This window comes from Cucumis melo, chromosome 8, assembly GCF_025177605.1.
Source record: "Cucumis melo cultivar AY chromosome 8, USDA_Cmelo_AY_1.0, whole genome shotgun sequence".
Taxonomy (NCBI): domain Eukaryota; kingdom Viridiplantae; phylum Streptophyta; class Magnoliopsida; order Cucurbitales; family Cucurbitaceae; genus Cucumis; species Cucumis melo.
In genome coordinates this window covers 30,095,610-30,119,855 of record NC_066864.1, presented here as the reverse complement: position 1 = coordinate 30,119,855, position 24,246 = coordinate 30,095,610, and the positions used below count along the sequence as shown (strand labels likewise).

Here is a 24,246-nt window from a genome sequence, read left to right as displayed (position 1 = left end):
TTAGAGGACTGTGAAAATAAGATGGAACATGTATTCATTCTAACAAAAATAATAAAGTGCATGTCACAGGAAATCGTACGGGAAAGCTAGCTGAAAATCATTGGTTTTATATCATTTACTAAGATCCTGCTAAAAGTCTCTACGAAGCTTTACTTTGGCCAACATTTCCTTCCCATAAAGCACTTCAACTGAACAGTTTCCTGTTTTGTCTAATCCAATTCTGCTTTCACTTTCTCAAATTTCAGTACGTGCACAGACTGATAACACTAATAAAAGGTTGCTTAAGCATGATATTTTATTTGAAGTGGTGATTGGCTGCAGAACTTTGTGAGAAACTACTGTTTGTGTTTGTAATGTATAAACTGACATCACGAAGCAACTCAAACAGGAAACATCGTTATGCCTAACTAACTTTTAGGTCTTCGTAAAGATTTCCATTACGAAGGTGGATGTTCCCTGTTGAGGCTGATAAAGTAGACCAACAATAACATTTCAACCAAACTCATTCATTAATTAAAAATACATACAAGACTTTATATCTTGTCTTAGTCTTCTGGTGGAGACTCCATACTTCAATTTTTAATACTAACTTTTCAATTATAAAACCACTAGGGGAATTTTTTAATATTATTCATCAAATCTAAGAACTTAAGAACTGTCCTATAAATGCTGCAGCCTTATTTCTGATGAATCTAAGTCTACGATACTCAAAACCCCAGGATGAAGTTCTTGGTACTTATCTTATCAACGATGATATTGAGTCATACTTGCTCAGCGACTTCAAGAAGGATTGCGTTGGGAGGACTTCATGGACAAGGAAACCAATATTTCTTCAAACAAGCACAAAAAGTTGAAGAAAATAACAGCAGAAAGAGCAATTTCAAGCACCCAGAAAGTGGCATTAGCAACCATCATTCATTGCCTCGAGAGTACTTCAACAACTCGCAAGGAAATGACAATGATAATGGCAATGGCGGAAGTGGGTAACTATTGCAAATTCAGAAGAGCAATATATAATATTTGATATATTGTACCAGAGAGGTCCTAGTTCTTTATGTTCTAGCTTTCAGTGTTCCTATGTTCCAAGGAGTAGGCAGGTTATGAAGGTAGAGCCGTCCTGCTGTAATCGATACCATCTGTCTAGAAAATCCAAAGGACTACTAATGGTAACCCCTTAAGTGTAGACAATGGTCTATGTTTATGCATGTGTATATGAGAAAGCTATTAATAAGAAGGCACTGATGCTAAATGATACATTATGTAAACAAAAATCCAGAGAAGTCAACTGGCATGTTGATTGAGACTGCAAAAAATACATACTTTGAAAGAATTAGAGTAATAATCAATTTGCAGAACATGGAATAATAAAAGTATACTTACCTCACTCATGTGTGAGTAAGAATTAGTAGAAGATACAAGGGTGGTTGTTTTCTTCAGTAGAGGCAAACATTAGTACAATGGATAAAAAGATGTATGCTGATTTCTCCTTCATCTGAGCAATTAGTTCCAACTTGAACGCGACTTCCTTTCCTCTAGTTTCTCGAGAATTAACAATTGGTATTAGGAAACGTATATGATCTAATTTATGACTTACCTAAAAAATCGAACCTTAAAAGAAGAGGAGGGAAGGGAAAGGATCATACTAGATATTTTCAGTTAATTAGCTCCGTGGCTTTTATAAAAGATTTTCTTCCCAATTTCAAAGTGCATATCACCGTTACAAAAGGGTCAAAACAGAAACAGAGATCTTTTTACGTCTAATTATATGTATTACTTAGACTTCAACCTCTGACTGCAAAGGAATTTCTGCTGCTTCCAAAGTTGAAGTCATTCATACTTCTTCCGCCCCCAATTGAATGACAAAGAGTTACTTTCAATAAGATCCATGGGAGGTGTAATTGCTTTGACTGATTTTGGACCACGCTCCTTTGGGTATGGATAGATATTGGCCAGTTCATAAACACGTTGGAGCAGGGACTTTGGTAGTGGACGAGAGGCATGTGTCTGCTTCCCTTCAACCTGTATAGTTAAAACAGTGTGGTAATTGAATACCTTATCAACTGACTAAAAGCATGCTAAAAATGCTTTGCATACATAAAATTCACTAGAGCTGGAACAAGAACAAAAAACATCACTAAAAAGTCCATCTATGGCATAAACAATTCACATTCACTAGAAAGGCAAAGCACAAAAGACGAAGGGCTCACCCCTTTTTTGTTCTGTATGTTAACACAGCTAGCTCTCAGAAGATTTCGCCATTTGTCCTGCAGGGAGATCGAGATAACTAAAATTCAATGGATTAAAGTGAAGTTAATCAGGATGGATAGAGTATGGAGAAATACCCTGAGATCGATAGGTGTGCGATGAGGAGAAGATGCAAATAGATGCTTCTTAATATGAGTCCAGCGGCCAGTTCCATATTCGGCAATTCCATCAACTAATCGCATTACTTCAGTAAGGGTCCACATCTTCTGGCGCCTCCTATCATACTTTTTACATCTTCTAGCAGATGAATAAACATTCTTACACTCAGTTGCAGATGATTCATCTTCCGATAGAAATCCCTGTGATGTAGAATGAAATAACTTAAAATTCTGAAATACAGTAGAATTAGTTCCATGTATTTGGGGTCTTGAGCACAGACAAATACAATAGCCAAAAAAGATACAGAGGATAGGGAAGGGGGAAGATAAGCAACTGCATTGGGGGGAGGTGAGGGAGAAGACCATAAAGTAATAACTGCACAACAGAATAATGCATTTCACCAGTCAGTAAATCAGGTCAGTAATGCCCCAGATATAAACAAAGAAAGCTTCAGGGTCAAAGCCACTCAAATTACCACAAACTCAAAAAGTTTATCCTAGGATGAGATCCGTTTAGTCCCTTCTTGACCCACCCCATCTTTGAGGTCGGACTGTTTCTAAATCGATCAAAATTTATAATTACAATATATTTTGAAGTTCTAATTTTATACTAAAATTACAGTGATGAATATTGGCATCTGAATTAGAACTTAATAGGAAGCTATCAAAGATATGCCTACATATACAACAAGATGATGATCGGAATGGTTCAATACATGGTGATTGGCAGAGGTGCAGCAAAATTTGATGTTACTGCAGGAAAAGACACAAAAATTTTCCATTTATAACTAACGTGTAGACAGACAAAATTGTATATGTAAAAAAAAGAAAAAAAAAAGTCATGCATGCATGATTCGTTAAAGTGGTTTCAGCTCTAAATGTAGAAAGGCTTTGGGGCAAATGAACCATTAGAAAAATGAATAATATATAAAAGGAAAATAAGACCAAGAAATCTCAATGGTAATTATATTGGCAGGATGAACAGATATCAAGAGGAAACTCTCGTACTGAAACTGGCACATGCTTGTTTGGATGTCTTCTTTCAGATTTAGGCTGCACTGGAACAGACGTACCACATTGTGAATCACTTCTAGGCATCATTTGTACCTCATGTCTAATGTGATAGGATTCTTCAGTAGACATCACTTTTAGGTACTTATCTTTTCTAGGAAGTTTTCGCCTTCCCTTGTTATGTTCAGACTTTGAATCTAAAAATTCTTCAATGTATCTTCGTGTAGGCTTACGCAATCTCCTCTCCCTTGAACAACTGGCAAGTTCGTTTGCCACAATATCACCCTTCACATTTTCATCAGATAAATCGCCATTTTCTATATAATTTTCATTAGTATTGAACTTATGGATGTTCCTATTATCAAGTATTGTACCACAGATGTTGCCTTCAAGTGGTGTTACACACCTACCTTTGGTCCCCAGACCAGGGGACAACTCATGAGTTAAACCCCTCTCAACAGGTGTATTATTGAATTCAGCCTCCATTACCATTGTCGCTGATAATTCTGATATTCCAAAAGCATCAGTATCAATCCTGCTTGGTCCCGGAGATTTATTCTCTGAACTTGAGTTTCCCAATTGAAATCTCCTATTTTGTCTGAAAGAATTTTCAGCAACTTCGGCATCTGTGCTTTGAGAATACATAATCAAAGATAAGGCAAAACAGGGGTAAAGAAAAAAAGAGAGGGAAAACAGACACTCGAGATTATTAAAAAGGTAAACCACATAAGAAATTTGTTAACATACAACCACACAAGACTAACGTAAAGTTAAATATATGATGGGAAGATAAACTTCACATGTATTTGGCAGATTGTTTGTAGCATGGAATTCCCCTACTTCATTGGCATCATCCAGCAGCTGATCAAGATCCTATAAAATTCCATCTCATTTCAATCAATTAAAGTACAATTGTATAAAACTAATCTGAATCAGAGTTATGACATTTTCAAGTTTAATCTATTTTGCATTTCTTTTTCCTTCCTCTACAGGAAACCAAAAGCAGGAATAGAAAAAAGTAGATAAGAAAACTCCTACGGAAACCAGAGGTTACTGAAAGGATCCAAACTAGCATAAATCAAATAAGTGTAATAGTGACTAAAGGACTTGGATAAAGTACACCACAGAGTAAAAATCTAACTAAATTCTGAAAAACATACAAGAAAATGTGAGAGTTCTAGAATTCTTTCTTATTGCTCCCAAACAAATTTTTACATAAGTGGCCTCAAGGAATAAACGCCCAAGAGTCAATCATAAGATTATTTTATAAAAGTGATAAATTGTATGCTTCCAAAGAAGAGCTTTAGCAGATGCTAGCTTTTCCTCTCAAGAGGATTTCTGTAAAAGAGTTGATCACAGCCATCTTGCATCTCGTGAGAGCAAGTTTGACCAGAGGTACTTGCCACCCCCTTCTAAAATAAAATGTTTGGCAATGGTGTAAAATCCATTAAGAAAAAAGAAAAAATCAAAAGATAAGGCCATTCCATTTGAAGAAAGATCCACACCCACGACCTGATCATAATTTTCCATTTTCCCTAGCCCCCCGGGGGGAAGTCCTTCCCTTTTTGGTCTGTCATGGGAAGCGTTCTCTTTGGGAGAAAATTTGAACATATGTGATTTTGAGAGTAGTATATTGTGCGTGATTTTGGAAAATTGATTGACGGTGAATCTATAAAATAACTATAATTTTAAATATCAAGAGTACCCTTCTGTTTCACCCATTCCAACCCTAATTTTGGGAAAAACTAATCTCTCCCTAAAATTTGACAGTCACTCTCTAACTTTATTTATCTCTAATCTTTCACTCCAACTTTTCTCTACCTGCAATTTTAGCACTCTCTAGCTTTCTTTCTATCTAAAATTCTTGGCACTCCATCTTTCCAGACTCTCTACCCAAAATTTTATTCTCACTCTAACTTCCGTTTTCTCTACCAAAAAACACTTGCTTTCTTCAAATACCCATGCCTTTGTCCTTCCTTAGCAATCATCCACACTTCAATCGGCTAAAACAATGACACATTGATTAGGACCAATAGTGGGAAGGATACACGTCTCGCATCCAACCTGACACAAATAACCCAGGAGATAATATTTTAAAGGCTTAACAAATAATAACCAACTAACGACACAGACAATTGAAATCTTGGAGTCCCCCAAACAAAGGTCCCATTGTAATGCACAAATCAAAAATACTATTTTCAAGGAAGTCAAAATACCTTGAGATAATAATCATCGCTATTGATATTTGAATACATTTTTTTTAAAAGAAACCAAGCTTCCATTGAAAAAAATAAAGAATACAAGGGCTTCCAAAGAAACAAGAGTCTAATGCTAACTACAGAAAGGGCTCCAGTCCAAAAGAACAAACAAGACCAATGTCATAGTTACAAAATGATATATTGACCAAATCCCAAGAGGAAGCATTAAATACACCAATTCCCAAATCTCCTCCTTAGATTTCCAAAATCCCCAAAGATCTGATAATTTCTTTGTCCTATCAAGCCAAGTACCCCATAAAATTTCTAAGGAACTTGCATACCACAACATTTTTCCCTTTCTCCCTGTGAGCACCTCTGCCAACAAAGACCGGCCATATTAATTATGATACCCACTAACACCAAAAGACCTCCACAAATAATCTCAAAGGTGGCTCACGAACTGACACCCACAGAAAATGATTCAGATCCCCGTGCTGCCTCATACAGAGGATAACGATTGCTAGAGTGAGATAAAGGATGAAGGAATTCAGACACAATCCAAGGAACTGAGTGCAATGGAGAAAGCAAGGTCATGGTTCTATAGAGAATGCAGCGTGACTCTCCCTCAAACATATTAACCTTTATTGAACTTTTAATCTTCTCTCCTATAAAGGAGAAAAGATTGAAGCCTCCAAAGCAACTAGTGAATTAAGGTAGGATAAAAAGGTCCAGGGACCACAACCTAATGGACCTCCTCCCTAAAATAATAAATCCCTCTCAAAGAATAAAGAGGCGATCTGCCACATCAATTGCTTCTGTCAGATAGGGAGTTGCAAAAGCCCAAAGAGATCAAGGAAGAAAGATCATAGGAAAGCAACACCAAGGCCACAAAATGCAAATTCTTTATTGAATACAAAGTATAGATGGAGAAATAAGGCACACAAAGATCTTCCCTTCTTCAAGAAGTTAGATTTTAGGCTTGTCTTTTTATGCGGCTCTCAGTTGATTTTGTATTCTTCCATTTTCACTCAAATAAAGCTTAATTTCTCATAAAAATTAAAATAATTAATAGTGATGAGAATTTTGTTTTCTATTCTCTATTCCTTCCTCCATAGGACTATTCTTCCACACTTTTTTGGGTCATTCACCAGTCTTAAATTCTTATTGGCAAGCAATGAAGCCAGACTACTTCATGAAGGATTCATAGGCAAAAAAACTTAATGTAAGATTCCTAGGGAGACAAACTTAGGCCCTTAGGGTTCAAAAGAGGAAAGAAAATTTCTAATAAGATAGAGGTAAGAGACTAAGAAGCAACCATTTAGCACACAAACACCAATATCGATACTTCCTCATATTTGATCCTCAAAGGTTGAACCTTGCTACCACATCCAATTTACTAAGAGGAATCCCAAATTCTTGGAATAGGGAAGCATCCTCATAGTCAAAGAAAGTACCTTTTTGTTCACTCAAGTAGGAAGGAGGGCTCCAACCCCCCTGTATTTTCAATTAAACTAGCCTTTCTTTGACATAATTAAAAGCTTGGGGGGAATAGATGATTTGACATGTCCAGAGCCATGGAAAGGTAAGTTTTATCCTTTGTTGAGTAATCATTGGGTGTAAAGGGGATTGAGGGGAAGTTAGATATACAGAATTCCAATGGGATTAGAAATTGGCTGTTGAATGATAAAAACCAAAAGGCAAGTACCAAATGATTCATTATCCTTGTAACAAATATAGGCAATAGACCCGTTTTATGACATGAAATGATCAATTGGCAAACAAGAAAATATCATTAAAGATAGAAGCATACTCCAAATTTAAGTTCATGTTCGCCTCCCTGCTTGCTATTAGAATCCAATCCACCTTATAGATAATAAAAGAAATTGGCCAGGATTAGATCACTTACTACTGTAAAAAAAATTATTGGAAAGAAAAATTAAATGTCTATGCAGTCTGCGTTGAACTTGATAGTTGGCATCACTAATCTGGATTTGTCCACATACAAGGAAAGGTTTCCTGAACATATTCACCTCAGACCAATTTGGAGTCTCAGACCCTTTTTATATCTTGAACGTATAGAGAAAATAGGATAAGACTACAGTTTTCAACTAATGCTAAAGATGAAACAACGTGGACGGAGGAAGCTCAGGGAATATAGTACAAATTAGCACCAAGCCACCAATAAAAGCATAAGGAATAGATCATAAGAATTCACCACCGTTTGTTTGTATTCCATAGCCGAAGTCGCAAGAGAAATCTTGAACTCTCAAACAATTTCCTAAAACATGCTCGCTTTTAGACTCCACAAGTAAATCCTCAACTTCATTTGAATCATTTAGTGGTGCAGGAAGAAAAGGTCCCTCCACTTTTACCTATGAAGAGAAAATTGAAAATGGTTGCAAGTCAGAAAGGCAATATCTAGACAAAAACAATGAGGCAAAAATTATGATTATGCGGAGAAGAATATCTTATTGTACAAATTGTCAATCTGGAATTGATGAAAAATCACCCCAAATTCAAAAATGTAAGGTGGAGTAATTTAGAGAGGAGATATGTGTTGAAAGAACCGCTATTCAACAAGAATCAAAATGGAAATTCACAAAAAAAAAAAAAAAAAAAAAAAAAAAAAAAAAAAAAAAAAAGAGTTAGTGATACTGAACGAAAATTACAAGTTTTCCCAAACCTTGAAGAGGCCTAGACTATCCCATAAACTTACAAACTGAATGAAAGTTACCAAATTATAGTATTGAAATCAAGATGGAAGATTGCAAGTTTTCCAAGCACGTCAAGAGGCGAGAACTCTTCCACTAACTACTTCCAAAATTGCTCTCCCACGCTTATAGCTTCCTCTACTTATAATTATAAGTTATAGCCACCTAAATATTCTATGGCACATTTACATCTGCATTCTCTCTCTATCTCATACATGCGTACATACATATATCTATATCATATATATATATGATGCAGGAAAAAAAGGAAATAAAATTGATATTGGGATAAAAATCGTTGAGGACCTACAAAGGTGCTCAAATTATCTTTGCTCTATCTCTATATATAGGAAATATAAACATTCATTGATATTATGAAATGGAATACAAATGAAGATCGTATCGGAAAATAATTACAAAGAAAATCTTCATCGTTTAAGAAGGATAGACAAGTAAAGGTACTCATATTATCATGTAATCAAAGGTCATATATTTCCACGATACAAACATAATGATAAAAAGGAAGCTTGGAACCATGCATTGTATTTGTCCTCCATCATGACAAAAACTCTCTAATAATTTAGACTTAAAATCATTCACGCATGTCAATGTTTGAAGGATGAGGCAAGCAATATAAGGTATGCATTTGAGGTGTTCAATGAATAACATTTACATGTAAAAGTTCTTTCCTGATAATAAAAAACTTCTCACCCAATGAGATTTCATATTTGTGAACTTCTGGCAGAAATGCACTTCTTGATCCATAATTTGTTTACTTTTAAGCTCAATCAATCCTACATGTCCTGATACGAATTAGTAGCTCTAACACAACAAAAAAAGGCATATGAACATAATTATTGCTGTGAACGAGCATCAACTACTGAGATAAAACACTTCATTGAAGTCTTCTACTTTCTCGTTCGAATATGTTAGGACATGATACCTTCAGCGATATTAAGTTGAAAAGGTACACTTCAAGTTTGTTTCTTTCAAAATGATGTAACTCACAAGTTACATTTGAAGAAGTTTCTCATCTTTTGGATTGAACTTCCAGGTACGACATTAAGGGATACAGACTCTAAAAAAATAATCGCTAGCTAGTAGCTGGCAGCTGCTGCCTACTATTCTTTTTAGTTCGACATCAACTATTACGGAGGTGGGTATCAAACCATCAAGGAACTTTATCCACTCAACTATGCTCTAATTAGCAACCATTGGCTAGCATTGATAATGACTAAAGTAAACTACAGTTAATACTACAACCAGTCACGCCACATAACTAAAGATATATCTCCCTAAAATCCTTCTAGGTAACTACTGAACCCACTCCTTTACTTGTATATGTCTCTGCTTTCACAATTACCATACAGAACATGTTGACCCACAACATGCAATTTCACAGATTTATTAATCGAGTTTAAAAAGACAATTCGAAGAATTTAAATGAACCAACTTGTTAAACTAAATCGGTCATCAAATAATAATAATAATAATAATAACAACGGAACATAATCAAGTAAAAATCTTCTACCTTTTCTAGTTAATATGCACTATAGACGTCTCCTAAATAAAATAAAAAACTAAATATCCTAATTCTTGCATTAGCTGCATAAGCTTCAAATAATCATGAAATGCAAAAGAAAATGACAACAAGAAACTAAAAATTGACCAAACTTCACTAAAGATTCATAAAAGAAATATTCTCAAACAGTAATTGAATATAATACAGAAGGGAAAAAGATAAAGTTCAGACAGAATAGAACTTCAAATTTCGAATTCTGAGGTCAGGAAAATGAAGTATCCGAGTGTGGAAGTAAGAATAGAAGAAAGGGCAGGTGGAATGCAAGGAGCTATCACTAATCAGCAAAGTCAAACCTAACGCCATAGAATAGGGAAACAATACAGGAAGGAAACACTTATGATTAGTGATTAGCTATCACTAATCAACAAAGTCAAATCTAACGCCATAGAATAGGGAAACAATACAGAAAGGAAGCACTTATAATCTTCAATTTCCACGGTCACCCAGAAGCTAAACAAACAGTAAATTAAAACAAACTACAAGTCGTCAAAGAGCTCGCTAACTAAAAACTAAGAATCATTAACCAGGTGGCAGAAGCTAGAACGGAGTGTAAACGAGAAAGCAACCAACTCGAAATTCGCAGAGGAGAAGAGAAGTACCAGCGAGGAAGGTGAAGATCCGAGCTTAGGTTGAAGAGAAGATTTGGGGAGCGAATGGTGTTCGGAGGATCGAAACCGGAAAAGTAGAAATGTGGTTTTTTTTAAAACCGCCAAACTGCGGAGAAAATTGATTTTAATTTTCTGTTCGCCGGAATTCAAACGTTCTCTGTTCCCGTTTCTCTTAACCAATTTATATGCGTTTGAAATCCGGCTCCAATACACGTGGATCTCGTAAGCGGTTTTACGGTTTGACTTGGGCATGTAACGTAACGTCGCCGTTTTGACGGCGTTGGACCGTTCTGGACCGGTTTAATTTAACAGGATAAGGTTGCCGCGTCGATCCCATTCCGTTCGGCATTCCCGTTTCTTTTTTTGATTTTTCTTTTTCTTTTTCTTTTTTCATCTACTCTACAATTTTTTAGCCAGAAAAAAAAGTAGATAAATGCATTGGAATATTTAAATACGCACAAAAAAATAACAATATTGAAGTGTGTGATGTTTAGAAATTTTGTTTTTTAGACGATTTAGAAAATCATTTTAAGACTTATACACAGTACACTGATACAGCACGTAATGGTATTAATTTCTCGATTATTAATACATTTCAATCTCTCGATTCATCCGATAATTTTAGAGTCAATTCTATTTATTTCTACTGTTTGATATACAAAATTTTGAAGAAAAACTCATGGTTCTTTAGAAAAATAATTACTGAAATTTAATCTAATAAATTGGTTATAAAAATTTTCACTACTTCAAATTCGGTAATAAAAGTACAGATAGATAAAAGTATAGATAGGTAAAATGTTAGTTCAAAAAGTGTTAAAAGTGAACATTATTTAGGTGACAATTATTTGTATTATTAATAGTAAAATTAAAAGATCGATTATTCCACTTACTTATTGTCGTAAAAAATATATAAAACTAAAAATCTTCAGTAAAAGAGGTAAATACTTAATCTATTAATCTCGTACTTTACATTTTGTTGTTAAGTTATAAAATCGCAGAAACGAAATTCAAACATTATAAATCTTTTACCTATGGAAAGAAAATCAGTATCAAAATATATTGAAAACAGAATTCCAAACTTCTTGATCATAAGATTGTTATTTCTTACCAAAAGCAATAATACATTACATGGTAATAATTTGGATTATTTCATGTCAACGGTGCTGTACCAAGAGATGGACATTAAGCTACAATATGTAATGCCCTGTATAATCTACTTTGAGAATGTGCATCTAATCTGTACAAATCTTCTACAATTTTGGCCTTCAGTTCCTACTGCTAAGACATTTTCATGCATTACAAATGAAACTTAGGAAAACAAAAGAACTAACTAAGCTCATTTCTTTTTGAAAGTGATCATAAGAAAGAAAGCAATTGCACGGCTGAGTAGGCCAAACAAAATGAGCATCATTAAACAAAGATGCCAGTCATGAAGATCGTAGCCATTTTCCATCAGTGAAGTACAGCGCGTAATCAACCATACACCAGAATACCTGAGGAAGATAAGGCAATCATAACACCAAGCTTTTCAATACATAATACAGCATAATCATTCAAATCAGAGTGGTTTTAGTTTTATCTTAACATGAAATCTATAACCAAGATCAAGGTCATGGTTCCATCACAAACAATTAATTATATTTAGCTTAAAAAAGTAATTACTGAATTCATTCAATAAGAAAAAGTAAAAACACACAGTTGAGTTATTCTTATCTGATTCCTGAACCAAATATTATATATTTTAAGCTGCTTTCGTCTATAGCCATATCAATCAATGTGCGACGAGATTATATATATAAGTCCTGTTTAGAAGTAAACTTATAGCCTGGTTAAAATTATTTGATGTTTCTGAATTTCTGAACCAACTTATGATTTTTATTACCTATTTTCAAGACAGTCTAGTATTTGTTTTCAACATAGATATTGTATATTGATCCAGTCTCAATGACAATATTGACTGGGGGTACATCTTGAATATTTCTTACTAGCGTTTTTGTTTGTCAAGTGCAAGTTGAAGTATGCTAAATAGACTGCATTCTAACAAACATGCTAAATAGACTATATTCTGAACAGAACGAAAGGATGAGGAAAAAAATTACCTTTCTGCGTTTGCAATGACAAAGCCTTCGAGTGCCCACTTAGGGTAGCAAAACTTTCCTAAATATTTGACTATTGGACTATCTTTATCTTGGTTTGCAATGAGCGTCAAAACTACAGGAAGAAGCACTGACCACTGCAAGAAGAGGAATTACGATATAGTTATGGAGAATCAACTTTTTGTTTTCAGACCAAATAATGAACACTATATATAATACCCAAAAGGCCAAGTCGCATATATAATGCCGCAATCCTAATTTGCATGAGATTAGTTGGCATTGTAAATTAAGAGTATGTACCAATTGGGCAGGAGCCGGTTGAAGGTAGATAGCAAGTGCATAAGCCATTCCCGTCACACAGTACACCAGACAGACTAAAACAACATAGTTATCTGTAAAGGATGATCTGGGATTATTGAAGAAATAAAACATAGACAGATAAACCAGTGGTTTGATGATTGTATTGAAAAGGTCAAGTGTGTCTTTTGAGAGAAAATGTGCCAGACTGCTAATCCCCGATGCACTCTCTCTCCAGTACTGTAATTTGTCAAGAGAAAATGATCTCAGTGCTGCGATCTTGCATAGGAGGGCTGCAAAAAGAGTAGGGCTGCAAATAAGCAAAGAGCATGTGACATAAGACATATAGTGGGATGAACTTCTAATAGACAGTAACAAGCATACAGACTATGCATTGTCTGACTTGTGATCATGAAGAAGTTATTACTTGCTATTGCATATAATCAAGTGATCTTAACTATTAAATATATGTTTAAAAAGAACAAACAGGACTATGATTAATCCAGAACAAACAGGACCACTTCCACTGGTGCAATAATCAAGATAAACAGTAAATTTAAAGGCAATCTACAAGTTATTTATTTCACAACTGGCAACTCACAAATAGCAATAACGGTGAAAGTATAGCCAAGGGAACCAAATGTTTCATCATTCACTTTAGCAAGAGTTCCTAAGCAGGCTCCCGCAAGTAATAACATCAAGTAATCAGCTAACTGAATTCTAGCTTCTCGCAGTCGTTGCTTGCTCACCCTGGCAAAACAAGAAAAACCATATACAGAACAATTATTATTTTTAAAGAGATTAAAAAAGACACAGGCACACACAAACATAAAGAAGTCGACAGTTGCAAATTATTCAATAAGACAAACCAACAGGAAAGTTTCAAGCACAAATTTGAAATATTCCTGTACAGTTCCACATTTGTCAATGTTTCACTAAGCATCTTTGCTAGTAATTTTAGAAAATGCTTTTAGCCCAAGTAATTTAATTATAATTAAATCTGTTAAAAATATGTTTAACTATAAATCATTTTAATGTTTGGGTTTCATGCTTCTAAAAGTGATCTTAATTGTTTATACATTTATTTTGAATGATTAACGTTTTTTTTAAAGTGTTCTTAGAATAATATGATTATAAGCCTTGAGTTAGTGTAAGAATATGATTATAAACCCAAACTCAAGGCTTAAAATCATACTTGAGGCATACAAAGTAGAATGATCCAGTAGTAGTTATAATCTTTACCTTCCCACGAAATACCGATACTGCCGAGCTATACCAGGAGTTCTTCGATTAGATAGATCCTTAGAACTTAAGAAGTTCTGTTGTATATGATCACGCTGCATTTCAACATTAAACTTCATGTCCTCCCATAAATCTCCAGCAAAAGATTGTTCTTCAGCTCCATCACCAGGTTTTCCATGAGTTGAACCGCTTGCAGACGTATCAAAATCGCATAATTTCAGCATGTCAGGAGGCACTGGATAACCATTATGAAGCATCCACCTGATCGGAAGTTGTTCATGAGTCACGCCTTTTGGCTTCACCAGACCCTCAAGAATGTCAATGAAATGGTCTGGAGGATTAACACGATCCGGCACTGTGATCCCTATGCCAGCAAAGTACTCTTCCACTTTCTTTACAGATCCATGATACGCAGTAAGCCCACCCTTGGCGAGAAGTATCAAATCATCAAACATCTTAAACAACGAATAGCTGACTCCACAAAAATGAAAACAAGTTTATTCATGATTGTAGAGGACCAAATAAGGCAAAGTAAAAGTAATATTGAATTAACAAGTTTTTTTTTAAAATTAGTAGTAGTTAGAAAGGAAGAAGGGGAGGAAGGTTTTCTCATGGCAAAACATGAAGAGCCCATTCGGTGGGAGAGGAATTGTCTATTGATAACCTACGATTTCAAGGTTTGATGTCACGAAGAAGAAGATAAATATGCTGAGATATATTTTACGGAGTATTGAACTAAGTATCGTGAGGAATAGCAGTCTAAAGTTCTGCATAGGATTGGTGAAGGGATGCTATACAAACCTAGGTTGGTGAAGTACCATGCAGATGTTCACACCTTCAAGGGCTTCCCGCCGAAGTGCACGAAGAAGTAACTGAGAGGATGCACTGTCTAGACCAGTGGTAGGCTCATCCAGAATCAATAAGGAAGGTTCCATGACCATTTCAATCCCAACATTAACTCGTTTCCTTTGACCTCCAGAGATTCCTCTTTTCTCCACTGTTCCAACAAGCGAATCTCTCACTGCTTGTAGTCCCAAGGACTCAATAACTCTTTCTACCACAAGAACTTTATCAGGTTTTGGCATGTCAGCCGACAGCCTACAAAGTAAAAAAGATACATCAGTATGGAAAAAATCAATATTTAACCAAACATACATATTTGTTTCTTCAACAGACCCAACCAACTGGTGTAAATTTATATTTTTGTAGAGGGTGAAAGGCAGTTACAATTGAAAATTATCATTATCTGAACCATCACCAGTTATTTACAGTTAAATTACACAGAGCATGCAACCAAAGGCAAGGGGAAATTAGTTTTGGGTTTCAAAATGGTGATAAAGCTTATAGATAAGAAAATCCAAAAATTAAATAATATTCAGGATAATTAGAGCATCCAATAAAGTGCTAGGTCCTAACTCCTAAAAATTGCAAAACACTCTAGTCACCAAACCATTCATGTTGTAGTGCGTGCAGTATGCGAAAATGATTTGATATTTAGGTCAAAAATGGTAAAGTTCTTTTAATGAAAATTCACATACCTGCACCTAGCACTAAATCGGAGGTTCTCCTCAACTGTCAAATTTCCATGCACTATATCATCTTGTGGTACAAAACCAATAATTTTCTTATATGAATAGATGGACTCGGGTTTTCCATTTATAAGAATTAAACCAGTCATAGTGCACCCAGTTGACTTTCCTGCCAAAGCGGTAAGAAAGGTTGTCTTTCCTGCCCCTGATGGACCCATGACTGCTGTAACCCGACCTGGCATAATCTTCCCTGTGACACACCTCATTAGATGCTTTCTTTTCCCCTTCAATGTCAGAGTAAGATCTTTGAAAGCTATTTCAATCACAGGTCTAGTCTTAATTTCAGTATCAGTGGCCATCGAAATCACTCCTGAGAAAGTCAAATTTTTGTTTTGCTGTTGCATTGCTTTTTCCTTCTCTAGCTGACCATAAGCATACTTAAAGATTTGACTGTGAGTATGTATTTGTTTGCCTTTTGGTGCTTGCTTTTTGATATTTTTATCTCCAATCTGCAAGTTAAAGCCTTCATTGCTATTTGGATTACTCTCAATGGATTGCATCATTTTTGTGAGGCTATTATCCTTTTTCTTTCCTTTTGATGTAGCAGATTGTTGTTCTGGTGCACCTAAACTCCCTGGATGCACAGGTGGTAATTGACCCAAACCTTTCAACTGGTCTGGCTGCCTTGATGATTTTTTACGAGAAAATGTCCGCGACAATTGTTCTTGCAATCCTGTTGCGTGCTTCTTAGCAATATCTTTTGCAGATTTCCACCTTTCACGAGCTTGTGCTGTTTCTCGAGCATGTCTTGCAGCAGCTTCCCTTCGTTTTGCCTGCCTCCTTTCCCGTGTAGTAAGAACTTGGTCAGAACAATTATAAATGATCAGCAGCAGAGTACTTAATGCAACCTACAAAAATGTGAGCAATATCAAAGAACATTGTTGATGACAAGGAAGAATCAATGCAATAGCATATCATACAAAAAGTAATTTCTATTACATAAGCCAAAGGACATAATAAGAGGTTTTGACAATGCATAAAATGGTTTCATAAATGTATACATTAGTTACTCATTTTATGCCAAGAAGTGTTCCAACCTATAACTAAACCAAAAATAGAATGATCATAAATGAAAATAGTCATTGAACACGACTGAAAGAAAGGTTACTAAAGTGCAATGTGAGGAACATGAATAGTTCTAATCTTAGAAGAAATTAGTATGGCATCCAGAATGATATCTACAAACCCAGCCAAAACAGACTGTATCCAATCAAGATTTGATGTCAGCTTTCATTCCAAAGTATACTGGAGGGAGAAACCAAAAAAAAAAAAAAAAGAATGAAAGAAAGAAAGAAAGAAGAAGAAGAAGAAGAAGAAGAAGAGTTACTTACAATGAGGATAATCCCATAGGCATGTATATTTTGGTTTGCAGTATTTGGATTGCAGGTTGCCAACTTGAAGCATGCTGCAAACCATTACTAAAGATAATTTATTGTAATCGAGTGAAATGTTCAAATCCTTGTATGCTTACACCGTGATTTAAGATTTATCAAATAAAAGCTAACTTTAAAGAAGAACAAGTTTAACGAAAAGTCAGATACTTGGTTCACATTTTCTTCAAATTTATGTGAAGATTACAAGTTGGGCCAAAGTACATTTATTCACATATAGCATTGTTATGTCAAATTCTCAAGCTGGTATCCAGATCTTGGGAATGGATTAAATGATTTTAGATATCCAAAAGCCTCCTAGTTAGAACTTTTGAAGCCTTAATGAGTTTCTAAGGAAGTTTGCCAGTCATGGATCTTTTTATTTTCCATATACAAGCAAGCACAATAAATCCTTAACAATGAAATTTGAATATGGAACAGAAAAGGAAAATATTATTATTGGAATTTGTTTTGTATTTTTGTCCTTGGATATTACTTTGAGAATTTCTTGAATATAATTCTTTCATTCAAATTTCTAGTTATGTATGTTACCCAGTTTTGGTTGGCTCTTTGAAAATGTTGAAAGTAAATAATATGTTACCATTAGCTCATTATGTTTCCCACCTCCTATATTCATATCTCTCAATGATGTCCCTCAATTTTGTCTATTCTATTTGTCTCAATACCCTATGTCCAGCTATCATCTAAGCTAAGTGCATTATCTCACACATCATATGGCATGCATTCTTCTCTATTACCAAAATGAACTGTCCCGAAACCAAATTCTGAAGGCTAAATATGCAATAAAAGATGAAAACCATCATATCCTAACTATGCTACCTTCCTTACTAGACACCAGATCAACAAAGTGAGATGTAGACCTTGTTAAAACACCTACTCTAAATGATGTCTCACCAACTTAATGTCAGTACCGTACAACTGTACTAAAAACCATAAAACAAGTAGAGCCCTCCCTACTACAGGAGTATAAAGTCAAACAATCACCAACTATCAATCAAACTCTTTAGAATACACTTCATTAAATTTGCTATGCTTCATCCACAGTTACCAGAAGTTCACTTGATAACCAAGACATCATGCAACAAATTTGCATCTAGAGAAATTTGTATGAGTTTGTAGTTGCTTAAATACTTTAATTTCATAATAGCATCTAGAGGTGCTAGATAGGCATCCCCCTCTCCCCCTTTTTATTCATTATGATTGTCAACGTCATTTGCACACTCATAGTTAGAAATAAGGGAGGAATAGGAATCATAAAGGGTTTTAAGTGGTTAAATAAATGCTCGATCTCAACTGTCTCCAATTCATTTAATATATATACTATCCTTATCCAAATTGTTTAAAAGCCACTTTCTGTATAGGCCTTTTTTCAGCTTGATCTATCTTATCCTTATCTACTTCTCCTTACTCTCCTAAGGCTTAGATTGGCATCACATTCCAATCCAGAATAGGAAAGGGTCTGAGGCCCTTTCATTTTGGAAGAGCAGTCTGCCGCTGGAGTACTTTGTAAATCCTATGTATTCTTCTCTTTCAACAATTATACAGATCAGCATCACCAAAAAATTTCATTTCAAATTCTACTTCCCATCAACTTCATGTCTTTACTTTTACAGTTATATTTCTCCTGTATCATACATCATATTTAAAAAGGGTCATCCCAATGCAACTTCCATTACAAAGAACCCACGATAAATGTTATGCAAGTAGATCAACTAAAAGGTGCCACGTACTTCAACAGAATTAACTTAATATCATTTCAATTTTCAAGTTGTTAACTGTTAGAATTAGTAGGCTTGTTGTATATTGAAAGTCCAAAAGTTTTTTAGCTTTTTATGTTGCCCTAATTATCTTTCATTATTTTAATTAGGCTTCTATAGTCTATAAATTAATGCTCCCCTGTATCATTAGTTTTATAAGAAAATAATAAGAATCATTTGCACCGTGGTTTTTCTCCTTAAGCTAGGGTTTCTATGTAAAAATTGTGTTTGTTCTTCATATCTACTTTCAATATGGTATCAGAGCATGATATTGACCAAACCCTAGAAAACACAACTTTTGATGGAAACCAAACAGAGGAGATAGCCATCAGAATTAGCATTGTCGTCGCTGCCGCCGTCAATGCTCAGATCAGCATTGCCATGGATGAGTGGTTCTGCTGCCTTCAGACAACGCCAGCCAACATGATTTTGTCACCCTTTCCATCGTACGCACCTCCACGCGCCGCCGTTGGGAACCTCCGAACCAGCCTATCCAGTTCAAATCACGCTGGCCAATCCTTCTCTACCACCCTTGTCTTCATCTGTGACCTATAATGTCCCCCACATGCCACTTCATGTGCTACCACCTAATTTCGTCTAGCCACCACTGCTTCTACAGTCAAATCTGTATGCGTTGCCACCCATTGGTTCTGCTGCAAACACTAGTTATCATTCAAAGGTTAGGAATCCTCAAATTCACTTAACAATTGAGGTTGGTGAATCTTTGGCACGTTCCAATCCTATCGTGCAAGCTTCCTCTTCTTCTTCGAGTATAGCTCACCATCAACTGGAAGGGCTTCGACAGCAAATTGCAACAATTGAAGCTACCTTAGGGGCGACATCCAACACTCCTGGTGAAGCCTTCATACACCTTTACTGATGTATTCTGAGAATCCAATAACCTCATTCCCCAATTTATCCTCTTCTTATGCGACTAATACAGTGGCACAGCCTACAGGATATTTTTCAGGGAAACAATTGAACGACAATAGCTATTTCTCATGGTCTTAGTCAATAAAAATGGTCCTTGAAGGACGACATAAATTTGATTTTTTGACAAGGAAAATACCTCATCCTCCACCGGGAGACCTACAGGAACGATACTGGAAGAGAGATGACTCTCTTCTTGGATTCACATTGATCAATAGTATGGAGCCATAGATTGGCAAACCCTTACTGTACGTTGCAGCAACTGCTAAGGATATTCGGGACACAACCTAGAAACTATATTCCAAATGTTAGAATGCTCTCGCCTATACACACTATGGAAACAAGTTCATGAGTGCAAGAAAGGAACCATGGATGTCACATCCTTTTTATAACGAGGTCTCTCTTATTTGGCAGAAAATGGACTTATGCAAAGAAATAGTTTGGAGCAATCCTAGTAATGGTGTGTAGTACTCTAGAATTGAAGAGATTTACAGGATTTATGGCTTTCTTGTTGGTCTTAACCCTAAGTTTGATGTAGTTTGAGGGCGAATACTAGGCTAGAGACCAATTCCCTCCCTGATGTGGTCTGTTCTGAAATCTGCTTTGATGAGGATCGTACAAGTGCTATGAACTATTGACTCCATTGCTTTTAGTGCGAGGTCCTTTACCAGTGGCAGTGACAAGCACAATGTAAAACCAGTTCTTGTCTGTGAGCATTGCAAGAAACAATGGCATAACTTCCAGCCAATAAATTCCTGGTATTCTCACAGAAAGGCTTTTCAAGTAGAGCTTCGAGTCTTGTGTTAGCAAGTTGGATCTTTTGACATTTACAGTCCAACTTGAGGGGGAGCGTTAGAATTAGCGGGCTTGTATGTTGAGACCCCAAAGGTTTTTTAGTCTTTTATGTTGATCTAATTATCTTTCATTATTTTGATTAGGCTTCTATTGCCTATAAATTAATGCTCCCCTGTATCATTAGTTTTATAAGAAAATAATAAGAAAGAATTGCACTACGGTTTTTCTCCCCTAAACTAGGGTTTCCACGTAAAACTTGTGTCTGTTCTTCATCTCTACTTTCAATAATAACAAATGGTACGCCACAAAAATTAACTTGCACTACTTACGTTGTTCAGAAGTGGAACCCATCCGGCAGTAATGCCTGACATAGAAGTAGGAACATAGATTAGAACGACACTATGAGAATGACACCAAATATCACATACTAATGTAAACTAGATACTTGGAAGTAAGTAAATATCACATACTAATATGAACTTAAGCTCTTCACCGATTAAGTTTTTAGACTCTTGCAGATATCAATTCAACATGAGATATATGACTAATAATGAGAGTTCACAGATGAGGATTAATACCCACTACTGCAAGAAACTCTGCTTGTGGTAGTAGGACAGTATGATCCAGGAGAACAAAAAATCTCACTGCTGCTTCCAAGATCGGCCCACAAATCTGCTCCTCCACATGTATGATTAGGTTGTCCAGGAGGAATCTGGTAACTATATCTACAGATCATATCACAAAGTTGAAATATATAGACTATATAAAATTAAGTAATTTCATCAGAAAACAACTTTGACAAGGGATATGAACTTACGGATCACATGTTCCAGTTGTCTTATTCAGCTTTGCAAGAGGACAATAAGATCCTAACGGGCAAGCTTCATTTGATTTTTGGGGGGAAAAGAGTGAATGTGTTAGGCGCTAGTTCAAATATTTCATTCAAGATTTTCAGACCAGCTAGTAAATCAAATTATAACGTAACCCACAACTGAATTACCAGAAATTTTAGGAAAGAAACTGAAAATAAATTATAACTTATAAAGAACAAACTGTCAGAAATATTTGGTACAGATTACATCAAGGTATCCTCCTGGTTAGGGAAATATAATGTAGATAAATTTTTAGTTCAAGTTCTTCTATAACACAACCCCACTTTTTAGCTACGTGAATCAAATTAGAACATAACCCACAATGAATCATTAAAGATACTGGCAAGAGCTTGAAAGTTGAATAACAACTTACTAAAAAGTAAACTGTAAAAAAATTAGTTCAGAGTACATCAAAATATCTTCCTGGTTAGGGAAATACAATGTAATCACAGTTTCAGCTCAAAGTTTTATGTATTTGTTCACAAAATTACTTCTTTCAGTATGTATTCTACTCTTTATGGTTTCTGGTTATATGATCCACAAATAGTAATGAGGTTGTGGAAAACTGTAGAGAAAGTACTTCTAGTAGACAGGACTGTTTCATCAAAGATCAGAACAAGGAGGGCAGAAAAATAATAAGAGGTAATTTAGTCACATACTTACGTATCATGCATGTAAGACCCTGAGGACAAAAGAAACCCTCACAACAAGATTGACAGTCTTCCCTTCTAGATGGAACATTTGTACTTTTAAGGTCAACCTTCTTGTTTTTGCCAACACTGCAACTCCAACCTGGTTCACATCCAGAAATCCACGAAGTTAAATTGCAGTTCTTGTTAGGTTTTATGTAAGTGTACGTGATTCCTGGACTCTCCCCCCTCGTGCCAAAACTGCTGAAGAAGAATCTAAGCTCAGCTGCAGTACACAGTCTTTTTGTAAGATCTCCTGTTAAGAAATTAATTGAGGAAAAGTTGTAAGATGTATGAAATATGTTACCAAGTAAGGAATTAAAATAGAAAACAAAAATAATATAAGCAAATTCAATCAATTCAACTAGCTTTTTCATTTGAATTTATAATGTGGCCTTGAAGATATATAAAGAGACAGCCACTGACATCTAAAAGAGAGGGATATGTCATCTACATTTTAGTGTCATAACTACTATAGTACTTATTTTTTGATTTTGAATTCATAGGTAAATATGGAACATTATCCCCAAAACGATCCAACCTATGCCAAGTCTGGTTCTTGCGTTTTTGTTCAATTTTCAGTTTTGCTCTTACAGTTGATGTATAATTGTTGTGCCCACCTCTGTTAAAATTCTCTCTTTAGATGATATAATCAAAGATTAGAAAAGATATAGTGTTTGCCCTATAACTTCTTTTCTTTTATTTTCTTTTCCATTTTTTTTCTTTTTTGATATCTGTGAATGTCCGACCAGCTTATAGGCCTCGAATAATCTCCCTAGACAACTCACCTGCCCCTACAACATTTGGGTGCTAAGAAAACTCCTAGGATTAAATCTTAGGGGTCACCATGAATGAACCCATGGCCTCTTAGCCCTCCATCAGGGTTATGTTCCTTCTTCCTTGTTTACCCTATAACCTTCTTATAAAATCAAACAAACACAAACTGAACCTAGAATATCGTACCTTTTGTCTTCTTAATACACGAAGTTAAGAAACCAATGTTGCCCTCATAATTGAATGCACCATTCCAGTCGGAATCCCTAGTAGAAAGCGGAGGAGACTGTCGAGTTAAGAACTTGAATATAACAAAAACAATTAAAACAATGAATACGCACAAATCCTTTACACAGAACCCCCAATTCTTGCCAATGTCATTGCTCATAATGCGTGTCATATTCGTGATCCGACCATTGACTATCTTTGTGATCGAAGAAAGCAATGCCGGGTCACCATTCTGACGGTAATCATCTTCATCCACACAACGAATGGTTGGAAATCGACTTAGAACAATGACGATAAACAACAACATACGAAATACACAGCACCCAATTATCTTCCTCACACGCATTTCCTATAGCTTAAAATTCCCCAATAAAAGTTCGCATATATAGCTAAAATTGCGATGAACCAAAACCATGGCAATGAAACGGATACTCCCTCTAGGTTTTCATCGCAATCAGCAACGCAAAGCGAAGAGGAGGAGATTCCGAGTAATGCATAAAGGGAAAGAGGAAACTAAAAAAGGTAGGATTACGCAGGTAATGGAAAGGGATCCATAGTGGTTGAGTTGAGAAAAGAGGGAATGAAGTTACGGGTACCAGAAAATGCAATTGGGTTGAGGAAGAAGAAGATACGGAAGTTGGAACTGCAATGGAGGTGGAGAAATCTAAAAGACTTATTGAAATTAGGTCAATGGAAGCCATGGAAATTCCAAAGAAAACCCTGATTTGGGGATGAAGAAATGGCGGGGAGGAATGGGTGGCTAAAAAGATGGAGAGAAGCAAAACTGTTCGAGAATTTGAAAAGAATGATTTTTCATTATTATTATTATTAAAGATACAAATAACGGTTTTGTTGATGCAATGTGGCGCGAGATGAACAACCGCTCGTTGGACCATTATAACCGCCAAAAACATACGGTTCAACAACTACGGTCTCACCGACTCGGTTTTTCTCCCTTTTTCGCTAAATTACATATTAGACCTTGAATCTTCACATTTATCTCTTTGATATTTTAAAGGGCTGACAAAAAGAATAGCAGGTTTACTTTGGATAGCAAAACATAAATTTTAAATAATAAATGAGAGAACAATGCCTTAAATGCCTCTGCCTAAT

The 24,246-nt window shown here is 35.6% G+C and overlaps 2 protein-coding genes across 13 annotated transcripts; both read right to left on the bottom strand.

The window, feature by feature from the left end:
* Positions 1-1,649: 1,649 nt before the first annotated feature.
* On the bottom strand, positions 1,650-10,740 carry LOC103491166 (uncharacterized). Of its 11 annotated transcripts, none has more exons than XM_008451002.3 (9): positions 10,465-10,614; positions 8,995-9,077; positions 7,788-7,944; positions 7,383-7,435; positions 4,175-4,247; positions 3,372-4,000; positions 2,343-2,564; positions 2,208-2,264; positions 1,650-2,019 (listed from the first exon to the last, which is right to left on the bottom strand). In XM_008451002.3, the coding sequence occupies exons 2-9, from the start codon at positions 9,046-9,048 to the stop codon at positions 1,828-1,830; spliced, it is 1,437 nt and encodes a 478-aa protein (XP_008449224.2). In that variant the 5' UTR covers positions 9,049-9,077; positions 10,465-10,614; the 3' UTR covers positions 1,650-1,827. The 11 variants fall into 11 exon arrangements, 10 of the variants coding, with proteins under 10 accessions (XP_008449224.2, XP_050944344.1, XP_050944339.1 ...); XM_051088387.1 differs by having other exon boundaries at positions 8,995-9,086; positions 10,465-10,558; XM_051088382.1 differs by lacking the exon at positions 8,995-9,077 and having other exon boundaries at positions 10,465-10,740.
* An 804-nt stretch (positions 10,741-11,544) lies between these two features.
* LOC103491165 (putative white-brown complex homolog protein 30) lies at positions 11,545-23,927 on the bottom strand. 2 transcript variants are annotated; one of them, XM_008451000.3, is made up of 14 exons: positions 23,247-23,927; positions 23,095-23,171; positions 22,106-22,387; positions 21,388-21,451; positions 21,149-21,295; positions 20,900-20,934; positions 17,029-17,102; positions 15,647-16,545; positions 14,910-15,206; positions 14,109-14,579; positions 13,468-13,616; positions 12,870-13,159; positions 12,573-12,706; positions 11,545-11,966 (listed from the first exon to the last, which is right to left on the bottom strand). In XM_008451000.3, exons 1-14 carry the CDS (start codon positions 23,477-23,479, stop codon positions 11,810-11,812), a joined length of 3,309 nt encoding a protein of 1,102 aa, XP_008449222.2. In that variant the 5' UTR covers positions 23,480-23,927; the 3' UTR covers positions 11,545-11,809. The 2 variants fall into 2 exon arrangements, with proteins under 2 accessions (XP_008449222.2, XP_008449223.2); XM_008451001.2 differs by lacking the exons at positions 11,545-11,966; positions 12,573-12,706 and having other exon boundaries at positions 12,985-13,176.
* Between the last annotated feature and the right edge of the window lie 319 nt (positions 23,928-24,246).